At 51.4% G+C, this 12,271-nt stretch overlaps 1 protein-coding gene across 4 annotated transcripts in view; it reads left to right on the top strand.

The window, feature by feature from the left end:
* The window catches only part of SEPTIN9 (septin 9), a 255,996-nt gene that overhangs the window by 107,674 nt on the left and 136,051 nt on the right, over positions 1-12,271 (top strand). Inside the window, exon 1 of one of the 4 annotated variants that reach the window (XM_074971963.1) lies at positions 6,922-7,067. The exons of the other annotated variants lie outside the window; for them this stretch is intronic. Within the exon in view, the coding sequence (XP_074828064.1) occupies positions 7,013-7,067 (55 nt within the window). The 5' untranslated portion in view covers positions 6,922-7,012. Of the gene's footprint in view, positions 1-6,921; positions 7,068-12,271 lie in introns of those variants that run through there. 4 annotated transcript variants of the gene reach the window in all.

Raw genomic sequence — 12,271 nt, 5'->3', positions numbered from 1 at the left:
AAAAAGGGCTAGTGCAAACCTTGGATGTATAAACAGGAGAGTAGTAAGTAGGAGGAGGGAGTTGACATTACCACAGAAAAACGGCCATACTGGGTCAGACCAATGATCCATCTAGCCCAGTATCCTGTCTTCCAACCGTGGCCAGTGCCAGATGCTTCAGAGAGAATGAACAGAACAGGCAATCATCGAGTGATCCATCCCCTGTCATCCACTCCCAGCTTCGGGCACTTAGAGGCTTAGGGACACCCAGAGCATGGGATTGCATCCCTGACCATCTTAGCCAATAGCCACTGATGGACCTATCCTCCATGAACTGATCTAATTCTTTTTTGAACCCTGTTATAATTTTGACCATCACAACATCCACTCTGTATACGGCATGCGTGAGACTGATACTGGCTGCTTTTTGGAAGAGATGCTTTAGCCAAACATAAGTCATTGGGCTCAATACAGGGGTAACGGAATGTAATTTAATGGCCTGTGCAGGGGTGAAAGTAAGTCTAGGGACTTACCGGTACAGGGCTGGGCTTGGGCTGGCTCTGGCCCCCGGAGCGGGCGGGGCCTCGGGCAGAAGGGGTGGGGCTGGGAGAGGTCAGAGCCAGCCCTGGCCTACCCTGTACTGGCAAGTGTCTCCTTCACCCTTCCTGGAGTAACAGCGGCAGCCGCGGCCTCTGGCAGTGGTTTAAAGGGCCCTAGGCGGTAGCAGCGGCTGGAGCCCTGAGCCCTTTAAATCTTCCCCGGAGCCCCACCGCCGCTTCCCCAGGGCTCCAGCAGCAGGGCTCTGGGGACAGTGCTCCGGCCACCACTACCTCCCCGGGCCCTTTAAATCGCTGCCCCAGCCCCGTCGCCGCTACCCCAGGGCTCCGGCAGTGGGGCTCTGGCATCAATTTAAAGGGCCAGGGGCTCCACCCGCTGCTGGGAGCCGCAGGCCCTTTAAATTGCACCTGGGGAAGCCAATCCACCCCGGTACGGCGCGCTGGCTCTTGCCGGTACGCCGTACCAGGGCATACCGGCTTACTTTCACCTCTGGGCCTGTGCGATACGTTCAGACTAGGTGATCAAATGGTCCTTTCTGCTCTTAAACTCCACGAATATATGAAGTGCCATAATGGATCAGACCCAAGGTCCATCCAGTCCAGAATTCTGACTCTGCCATGGTCAGTAAGAGGTGCTTCAGAAGAAGGTGCAAGAAGGTGCACTGGGGGAGAGGCAGTGATGGGATAAGCTGCCCCAGGGAAAGCTGTCTCCTGACCCCGGCCAGCTAGCGTTCAGATTTTGCCAAGGCATGAGTGTTTACCTTCCTTCTAAAACTCCTGTTAGTTTTATAATATTTACTATTGTAAATCTGGATATTCTTGTTATCCATAAACATGAGTATCCAATCCTTTTTGCTCACCGCTAGCATTTTATTTATTTATTTTGCTATTTGCTATCCTGGTAGCTGATTTCAATAAGAGATTGCATATTGGGGTTAGCACCTCAGTCTCTTCATTGACAAATTCCGTCACAGCTCTAGATGCCCTCATCTGGGCCTGGTGATCCATTGACAGCACCTCATCTTTATTACCAGGAAAGATTAGATCTGGGGTACCCATCTCCTCAACATCTTCTGTGGTGCAGACTGATGCAAAGCAACCGCATAGCTGAGATTATGTCAAGATAGCTGAGTTTGCCCATTAGACAAAGTCAACCTTCCCACCAATCCTAGCAGACTGGGTAGATTTGGGAGACTACAGGAATAAATCTGGCATTCAAGGAGTTTAGGAGCAGATTGGAAACTAAGAAGAGATGAGGACAGCTGTATGGAGGAAGAGAGGAGATATCCAGTCTGCTAAGAATCTACAGCTCTATATCTTAACCCAACAAAAGCAAAACAATTCCAAATGAAAGCCGCCTCTTCTGTCTCCAGTCCTCTCATTGTGCCCAGTTGTTATACCCCATCTGGTATATAACTTACTTACTGTTCTCACACTCCTGTGCTAGTGACAGTGGCAACCTTAGCTCAGATGTTGCTTGCTTTCCTCCCAGATTAAATCAAACCCACACAAGCATTATTACTTAGGGTTTTGTTCAATATTTAGCAACTATGGGTATTGTGACGGGGGCAAGGCCAGATGGCTATAGAAAAGTAGTGGGAGATAGATATATTAGCTCCAGGCTAAACAAATCCCTGGTACCAGGTTAAGTGAAATGGAAGCTGCTCCAGGTCAATTAAGACACCTGGGGCCAATTAAGAACTTTCCAGAAGGCAGGGAGAATGCTAGGTTGATTAGGACACCTAAAGCCAATCAGGGGCTGGCTGAAACTAATTAAAAGCCTCCTAGTCAGTCAGGTGGGTGTGCATGTCAGGAGTTGTAGGAGGAAGTTGTGCTATTGGAGAGGCTGAGTAGTACACACCATATCAGGCACAAGGAAGGAGGCCCTGAGGTAAGGGTGAAGTGGAGCTTGAGGAAGTGAGGGCTGCTGTGGGGGAAGTAGCCCAGGGAATTATACATGTTATGTTTCTAAAAGGTCAGCTACCATAGCTGATACTATTAGGGTCCCTGGGCTGGAGCCCGGAGTAGAGGGTGGGCCTGGGCTCCCCCCCCCACCTTTGCCCCCTGATTAATCACTGAGACGGGGAGACAACAGAGACTGTGTAAGGAAGGATAACTTCTCCTCACCTCCCTTGCTGGCTTATGATGAAAATGGCTCAGTAGACTGTGACCCTTGTCTCTAGAGAAAGAAGGGTTACGTGGAGGGTCACAGTGAGCCTCTGAGGCTAGCGAAATCCGCCAGGAAACGCGGGACCCACGGAGGCAAGGACAGAGCTTTGTCACAGTATGTCTATGCTGCAATTAGACACCTGTGGCTGGCCCATGCCAGCTGACTCGGGCTCGAGCTAAGGGGCTGTTTAATTGCAGGGGAGACATTCTGGCTGGGGCCTGGGCTCTAGGACCCTGCAGTGAGGGAGGGACCCTAACATCTACACTGTAATTAAACAGTCCCTTAGCCCAAGTCAGGTGGCAAGGGCCAGCCGCAGCTGTCTAATTGCAGTGTAGGAATACCCCAAGTCTGAGTATGCTGCATGCCACATTAGCTTTTCTAATATTCCTTTTCTGTGCACCACTCAGTGTGCTATTAATAGAACAGATGGCATTTAGCAGCCTTATATGAAAAGTAATTATCTAAGGGAATGGAAGAAGAAAAAAAAAAGGAATCATGCGGAAAGCAACAAGTTGCAATGTGGCCGGACAAATCTCTCTCCCTCATCTCTTCCCCTGGCCCAGGTTGTGCAGTGTGAGGCAGTGGAAATTTTCCCATTTCCTCCACAATAGGTATCATTTTACCAAATAAACAGAGAGAAAGGGGTTTTGATTTCCTGTTGATGACTTCATTTCCCCTATCTCTGTATTTATGGAATCCCTGTGCCTATCTCTGTTCTGGAAGCTGTTTCCCTCTATATCACAAAAGGTGTATTTCCCAGAGAAGCTATGAGTCCAGGCTCTGGCTCTGTTGTCATTGAGATAACTGGCATTAAAAATATATCCAACTAGCAGGTTTTTCCACTAGTTAGTTCACTCCCTATTCCCTGACCCCTTCCCCATCTCAAAAACACAGATTCCATCACAGTACAACACTATTGCCTGGGTGACATATTTTGGAGGTAACATCAGACTCCAAACAATGGACCTGGCTCAGTGAGGGTCTCAGCAGTCTCTCACACTGAATTCAATGGGAGTTGAGGGCACTGTATGGTTCACAGACACTACTCAGCCCCTCTGAGGGCCATGGGTTGTTTTCCTTCCATATTTCTTTCTTTCTTTGCTTGCTCACTTTATTTTTTATTTGCATTCCACCCCCACCCCCATCATGACAATTCACCAGAGGCTTATGCCCATTAGCAGTGCTCATCTCAATCAAACTCAGGTTATACAGCTCCCAATACTGAGAGAATTCTCCATCAGTTTTAGCAAGGCAACTTTTCTCTACCAATGGTTTTCAACCCCTGGTCTGTGGATCCGTGGTCTGCAAACAGTGTCTAAGATTTCCAAAGGGGTCCGCACCTCCATATGACATTTTTTAGGAGTCCGCAAATAAAAAAAGGTTGAAAACCACTGTCTTGTACTAGCCAATTGTAAATCTCAGACTCTGGGGTTTGGGTTTTTTTTGTCCATTGAAAATGGATTGTGGATATAACCCCTGCACTTTAGCACCCTACAAGAAGGAAACACAAGCTTCCTTTCAAAACTGGTGCCAAGGCCACTGGTACAGGTCAGCAGCACTGGATCCTGTATAATGTAACAATAGTTTCCTTTTCCCAAAGACTATGTGTAGATCTGAAAATGGCAAGGGCCCACCACTAAGGATGTGAAATTAGCATCACAAGAAAGGCAATTTGAGCTGTGAACCCACGTGAGCTCATGCCATTGTCTAACGCACTTGGAATGTATAACTGGGCTAATTTACCATGGGCTTCCAAAGAAAGTTGCACTCATGTATTTTTGAGCAATCTCACGTTATCAATGCAATAAGCATCTACATTATTTTTAAACCTGTAATGGCAAGGAGGCATAGTGCAAACCTCTCGGAACTGTTTGTGGTTTACCAGTTCCTTGTAAAGAATTCAAGACATGAGCATTATTCTTTTTAAAGGGAGGCTGTAACGTCTGACAAGTTATTTGTAGCTTAAAATACCATGTTGCTGTTTTAAAGGGTGCATTAATCAGCTTGTTTAAACAATCATGATTTTCTTTTTTTAAGAAAGTCCTTCCACATATTAGAAATAAAGCCTCAGATTATTAAAACTGGGTAAAAAACAAATCACCTTTCCTGCTGCTGCTTTCATATGGCTTAAAACCAGCAGTGTTAAATACCCAATCTAGGCTGGCGATCCATTTGTTTGCTTCATGTGGTCTGCCCTGTTAGATGCTAGGGCACAACCAATGTCATCAGATCAACAACTGAACATCACTCAGTGAAGTCCTGGATTGGACAGCAGTGGAAATCAGCTGTGCTTTACACCCTTCATTCATTTGCCTTTTGGATTTCTGGCGCTTTAGACAGCTTTGGGCTAGTCTGTTTTGCTTTTGGGTTCCTGTGTGCTAGGACAAGTCTCTTTGGTGTTTGGGGGTGGACAGTCATTAAGAATTTTAAAATAAAATAAATCTGCAGATGCACCCCTATTGCAGCAATGGAGGGTTATACCCGGCCTGCTCCTTTCCGCATCGCTTCCCCCATGGCCTAGCAGAAAAAGAATTAAATTGGGTCTGTTTTATGCTACTTTTCCTGCTACTGTCTCTGAACAAATTCAGTGGGTTAGGGTAGCACAGTCAAAATGATTATGGGGGAATCATTGGTTGGGAGAATGACAAGACAGAGGGCCCGATTCTGCCACCCCTACTCCGATGCCATGGGGTGATGAGCTCAGTGTAAGAATCTACCTAGAATGGAACAGAACGTGCTGAGTAGTAGCCTTCTCTGTGGTTACACATACCCAGTCTGAGTAAAGGTGGTAGTATCTGAGTCACAATGGGAAGGGGAAAGCAGGAGGGGAGGGGCAACATCCGAGAAGAGGGGAGGCAGACAGTGACAAAACAGAGTCACAAGCTGCACCAGGGCTCTAGGGCCAGAGTATATCAGTCTGAAACCACTGGGTTGTGGAAGACTCAGTCCCCAGGGAGATGCAGCATGTCTCTCTGCCCTGTAGCAATCTCTGATCAGCTGCAGGAACCTGCACTGATGCTATAGTGATGGGCCTAGTCTAACCAGTTAGAGTGAGAGGATCATAAGGGACTGTCCTACAGAAAGGCGGTTACTGGCACAGCAGGGCTTGAAGCTGTTGGAGGAGGGAGTACAAGGGGGAATTGGGGAGGTAAAGCAAAGGAAGAAAGTCCTGTGTAATCCAAAGAAGGTTGGAAAGCGTGAGGCTTTATCTATGCACTAAAGTTGCACTGGTTTAACTCACTGAATTGGTGCAATCCTTAAGGCCCGCTCTACACCCATTGTTTGGCCTGACTGAACTAATTCTGTGATGGCTATGGTTTTCTACCACCCTCCCCCAGTGTGGGTCCTGTTAAGCTGGTTATAGCAGGGTAGCTTATTCTCCTGTACTTAACTGATTTAGGAGTGTCCACATAAGGGAATTGCGCCCCATTTAACTACAAGGTGGTTAAATCAGTGTCTAAACCCATTTTAGTTACTGTTGGGTGTAGACAAAACCTGAAACAAAGAGGGGGACCAAGAAGAGTAGAGGCAGAAGCGGTGGGGAGAAGTGTGGAAATACAGGGAGACTGTCAGAAATAAAGGGGGGGCAGGTATAGAGGCAACGGGGAAAGCCTGTGTCAGTACTGGGTACAGCGAATGAGTTCCCCCCACGGGGGAAAGGGGCTGCAGGGTGGCATGTTCCCTGTCTATAGTGGCAGAAGGTGATTTCTCCCCGTAGCAGGGAATGTGCGAATGGGGAACCCCCAATGGTAAACAGCATCAGCCCAGCTCTACCCAGATGAGCTCCCGGGTCCTTGCTCGCCCGCCCCAGCCAGCTCGCCTCGCGCAGCGCGTTTGCAGACACCGGCACGACCCACTTGCACTTCCTCGGGGAGCCAGGGGCGATCGCCGCCCTCCCGCTCTGTTGCTCCCCCCTCTGCCGAGGGCGGCGAGGCAGCAGCCGGGCGGTAGCGAGGTGGCTGTGCCCCCCAGTCCCCGAGCGGGGAGGCAGGTTTGACGGGCGTGCCGAGCAGCCAGTGCGAGGAGGGGAGGCTGGGCTCCGCTCGCACGGGCTGGGGCTGTGCCCTGGGTGTGCGAGCGAGCGGGGAGGGCTCCTTCCCTCGGCCCTTCCTCCATTCATTCAGCCCGAGCCTGCGAGCGGGAGGGGGCCCCAGAGGGGCTCCGGCGAGCTCGGCAGCGAACCCAGCCCGCGGTCGCTGAGATCCTGCTGTCCGGCCGGCCAGGGGCTCGGCAGGAGTTTGGCCGCAGCGCCGCCACCCCCGGCCGGGGGCTTTATTTGGGGAGGGGGTGGGGGCAGCGCGCCGCGATGTCAGACCCGGCGGTGAACGCGCACTTGGAGGGCATCATCTCCGACTTCGAAGGTAGGAGCCTGCGCCGGGGGGCAGCCCCCGAGCACTCCCGGGGGGGGTCCCCACTTAGCGCGGGGTGGGATACTGCTGTTTGCCCCCCCCCCGCGCCCCGGCTCGCGTAGGGGCAGCAGGAGGTAGCGCCTGGGTGGAGGCTGGACTGGGGGGATCTGCCGGGACGTGAGGCGGGGCCCGCTGGCCCCTAGGCTGGAGGAGCGCACGGGGCTGCTTGCGCGCTGGTTACTTTCCAAGCGGGCGCTTCAGCCAGGACGCTCCGGGCTGGGCTGGGTCTGCGGGGCGGCCCTTGCAGCGGGTCCCCGCCCTGCCCTTGGGGCCGGCTAGCGGCGGGGGGTGGCGCAGGGCAGGGGGTCGCTAGCTCCGTGAGTGGCAGGCGGAGTCCCCGGGACTGGAGGGTCTCAGCGCTGTAGCTGCCTTGGGGGCTCTGTGCGCCCCAAGGCCTCAGCAGAGGCCGGGCTCTCAAGGGGACAGGACAACAGCTGGCAGCTCCCCCTCGCCCCCCCCCCGTCTTTGCGTCTCCTTCCCCGCCGTTGTGCCTCCTCGGGCCGGGCCTGCCACCGCTCCAGGCTCCAGTCATCTGGGGCTGGGGTGGATCCAAGGACCAGCGTCGCCTCCAACCTCCTGTTGAGCTGTGTCTGGGGCAGCCTCCTTGGCAGTGCAGAGAGTGGGGCCCTTCTGTTCCTGGGTCCTCCTGAGAGGGGGATTATTGCCAGCTCCTCCCCTTCCCCCCAACCAGAAAGAGACCTGGAAATATTTGCGTTATTCCAGCAGCATCTGTGCTCAGCAGAGCTCCTCGAGTTCCTGGCCCTGGGTTCTCCTACAGGGCAGCGTAGCAAATCAGCAATCCCGGACTGATCTGCCTGTGAGGCACTCTTTGTCTGTGGGGCAGTGACTGTCAGGGCCCTGTCCCCAGAACCTGCCAGCACCAGATTGGGCTGAATCAGGTGTGGCCATGGGATCTGTGTGTTTGGCGCTCATCCAGCGGTGTGTAAAGGGTTAGCTTCCAGTTCGCTCCACGAGTGTGGCAGAGTTGGGGACTGAGCCCAGTTCTTTGGGTCCCAGGGCCAGGCCAATGTCATACTTCTTCTCTTCCAGGAAATGTGGCAGGCTGCACTTTTAGGAGGGGTGAAAAGTGCTTTTCACTTCTGCATGGAGAACAAGGGGGTTGCCATCTCCTGGAAACAGCTCCATTGAGTCACTACCACTGGCCACGGCTGGTGACCGTCCCTCTTACGCAGGAGGGCAGGGGACAGACTGGGTGGGGTTTGACCTCTTCTTCAGCAAAGTGAGAAGTGTTTGGCTCCACTTGTTGACTTGTCCGTACTTCTGTAGGTAGGGCTGGGGAGGCTGGAAAAATGGAGGTGTCTGAACTTGGCCAACTGCCATCTCACATCCTCTGGCAGCTTTTTGGGGAGCTCAGAGGTGATTGACTCAGTTCTGAGTGTATGGGGTTTTTTTTTTTTTGGTTCAGCGCAATGGTGCATTCTGTTGTTATCTGCTTCGGGAAGATCTTCAGGCTGTTTTTTTCCTGTCTTTTCTTACTCTGTTTATGTAGCTTTTTAGTCTGAAGTGCATGCCTGACATAATAGAGAAGGCTGTGAATCTCCAAGCACACGCAGGGCTTGCTTGCCCTTTGCTTCTCTTGGATGCCAGCACAGCTTGGAGGTAGCTGTGAGATGGCCATAGCTAGAGCTGCCGGAGGAAGCTTCTTTTGTGAACTGGGTTCGAATTTCTACTGCCTGTTACGGCCTCATTACTTTGTGGCAGCCTGAGCTTCTGGAGAGCATACAAGAGAGAAGGAGTACCTCCTTCTCAGACCCTTGTGGAGCGCTGAAGGGTTTTGAGGGATGCCTTTGAACTGAGGGCTCTGGGCATGTGCCCAATGTGCTGAGTTTTCAGGAGAGCACAAAGAACTAGCCTAGTCAAGTCTGGACTCTTGCCAGAGAGGCATGTAGGCCAGAGACAGGCAGTGACAGGACAAAGGGACTAATCTGGAATGGCTTGGAGAACACAGATGTGATTTTAAGATCAGGGGGATTGTTCTTCCTAAAAATGGTGCTAATTCTGGAAAAGCAACATTTTCCCTCCAGAAACACTAGGACTTAAGAGCCAGCCATGGTCCAAAGAAACAGAGCTTTGCACAGTGGGCTGTAGAAAACCAAGAGATAGCAGAACTCTAGGGCAAGGATGATGGGTCATGGCTCTGGATCTGTCCGTCTAGATACTTCTGTGGCCTCTGTAGCCATAGTCTCTCAGAATTAAGTCTTGAATCCCCTGCAGTGAAGCAGAGACATATTTTCATTCCCATTTTGTAGTTGATGATACTGAGGCACAGCATGTCTTGCTCCAGGTCACACACAGCTGGGAATTAAACCCTAAGTCCTAGTTCAGTGCTTCAACCACAAGATCATCTTTCCCCTCCTGTGAAAATCAGGGGCATGTCCTCCCCAGCGTGGCTACCCCTCCCTTGCAATCTTTTACCGTGCAGGACTCCAGACTCGGCAGCAGCATGCTGGGAGGGGTGGGTGGGTGTGAGAGAGGGGGAAATACAATCTCATAACAAAGTAAGTGCTGGTGGAAGTTTGGAGTGAGTGAAGCTGCCCGACTGCTCGATCAGTTTTCCACTCTTTGTTTCCTCTAGTGCGTGTATAACTGCCCTTCAGGGACTTGCACTCACATCCCTACTGAAGTATGCTCAGGCTCTGAAGTAATTACAACCCTCCCCTTTCACCCATCCCAACTGCATTTAAATCTGTCTGCAGCCTGAAGTAATCCTCCACTCAGAGAACAAACTGAAGAGGGTAAAGGCCCTGCCGTGAGCTTGAAGGCTGTTAGCTGCAGAATGTGAATGTCCACCCCCCCCCCCCCGACAAGGATCTGCCCCCCAGTGGGAGAATTTTCAAGCCAGAGTGGGTATTCCCAAAACGGCAGCCCCTGTCTGTGTAGTGCAAAGCAGAGAGAAAGCTGTGGATGCATCTGGCCAAGAGTCCTGGCATTGCCCTGAGCGGGGATCCAGGTTAATGGTTCACAGCTTAATTAGCTGTCACCATTCTGCGGTGGCATCCCAAGCAGAGACCCTGGTAGTGCCCGTTCCAGTTATTCTCCTAACCCCCTCAATAGTGAGCCCAGTGTTTGACTTCTGGGCAGGCATCTCAGCCTGACCTGGCCCAGGGCCAGAGTGAAAGATATAGCCAAAAAATTTCAAGTGATACAGACCCCAGATCCTCTGGAAGCTGGAACCCTCTTTGTTCTTGCAAACTGCAGGCCTGTCAGTCCTGCAAAAAAATGTTCCCTTTGGCCATCCCTGTCTGGTTCCTCTTCTAGTGTCCCTCACTGGCTTGGGCCTGACAACTTTATCTAAAACTACAGAGTAGCAGATGGGAGCGAAGTGCTACTTGGCATGAGGGGATGCTACTCCTTCCTCTCCTCCTTCCCCCCCCGGTGCAAGTGTAACCCACTGGTCATGAGTGTTCAGGGCATGTCCACAGAGGATAGGAGTTGTTGCAGGCCCCAGCCTGGGCTCTTTAGCTCAAACTGTAGCAGCTCATGCTTTTAGCTCGGGAGGTCCCTGATTCAATCCCAGGGCGTGGGCCGGGAAGGCGGCCATCACTCAAACATGAGTCCCTGCTCAGGATATGGGGATGCCCTGGTATAGTGCAGGTTTGTGCATGGGAGCCTTGCCAAGTCTCATGAGCCAGCGTGGTGGGGTTGCGATGCCGCTGCTGAAGGGCGTGGGCATCCTTTCACAAAGCGCATCTTCAGGAGGAGGAATGTGAGTTGTTGCAATGAAGTTTGGTGGGCACCAGCATCCAAACCAGAGCATCAGCTAGCGTGGGGAAACGCCCATCCCCTGTGATGTGGCTGGGGTTAAAATTGGCTCTGCCATGCTCCTGTGAGCAGTGCCACAGGTGGTGGGGAGGAAACGATCTGATTTGAAGTGGGCGGCAGCAGGGCCATCTATAAGCATTGGTTAGGTTAACAGGTATGGTGGCGTGGGATAGATACTTTAATCCCCAGTATGTGATTGGCAGAGACTCTGTCTCTTTTAATAAGCAGAGAAATTTTTTCTCCCCCCTTCCCCACACAGTTTGGAGTCTGGTTTGCCAAGACGCGTGCAGGACCAGCACAGTTGCACTCCTAAGTTCAGAGGTTTTGGCAGGTCCTCTGAAGAGTTCCTCCTCCCACAGTGATCTCAGCCCTGCACTGTGCCAGTACCCCCCCAGCCTCACCCCTGTGAGATAGCTCCATCAGCATCTTACATTGCCCAGCACTAGCACAAAATTAAACAAAACTCCCAGGCCCAGCCAGCTCCACAGTGCCCCCAAAAGCCTGGACTGCAGCTAGCTCAGCTTTCAGTAATGTGAAATAAATACATATGTGCAATATGGTACGGAGATTCTCTTCCAGCCATTGATCTACATAGCTTGATCTTGCTTGCTTTTCGGTATGGGGATCAACCTGAATTTGTCCTAATGTCAGGTTACATTCCAGAACCCATCCCTGGAGTATCCAACAGCAGTATTCACAAAGATGGGGTGGGGGTGTATGTGTTTCTCACCAGTATTAAGAATTACATTTGCAGTTACTCAAGGTGGCTTTGTTCAGGGCACTAGTAATGTAAGAATACTTTGCACATATACAGGGCCTCTCAAAGCACTGAGCAAACATTTTCTGCTGAAGTAAAGTCCCTTAGAGAGAGAGAAGATGTCCATTAGTGAAGTACAGCCACCTCTAGGGTGGAATTCAACTGTTGTTGAATGACACTTGAACAAAGGTGTGTCTTCACTAAGAATTCATGGAGTTGAGTTAGCAGGCATAATGCGGAGTACAGCTAGTCTTTCTCCACTCTTGCCATCAGTCGTGGTCAGCATCCGCTCCAAACATGGGATTTCCTAGTGAACACATGACCCAAATGGCGGCAAATGGAGAATGAGACCATAATCACTTGAAACTGCAGGGTAATGTAAGGAGGCAGAATGTAATTACCAGAGTTAGCATCTGATCAGGATGCTGGGGCTAGCACCTTTGCTCCAACAAAAAATGCAAAATAAGCTTCAGTTGTCACCAATGGTTAGATCCTTGGCTTTACAGTCCATCCCAAAGACTCCATCTCCAGCAGTGCAGTGACATCGGATCAGCACTGACTCACTGGGACGAGAGCTGCTTATTGACTCACCCGCTTCTTCCTGTACCTGGGTGGG

Source organism: Natator depressus, chromosome 14, assembly GCF_965152275.1.
Source record: "Natator depressus isolate rNatDep1 chromosome 14, rNatDep2.hap1, whole genome shotgun sequence".
Taxonomy (NCBI): domain Eukaryota; kingdom Metazoa; phylum Chordata; order Testudines; family Cheloniidae; genus Natator; species Natator depressus.
The sequence above is the reverse complement of the archived record's forward strand: the minus strand, read 5'-3'. Positions and strand labels throughout refer to the sequence as shown.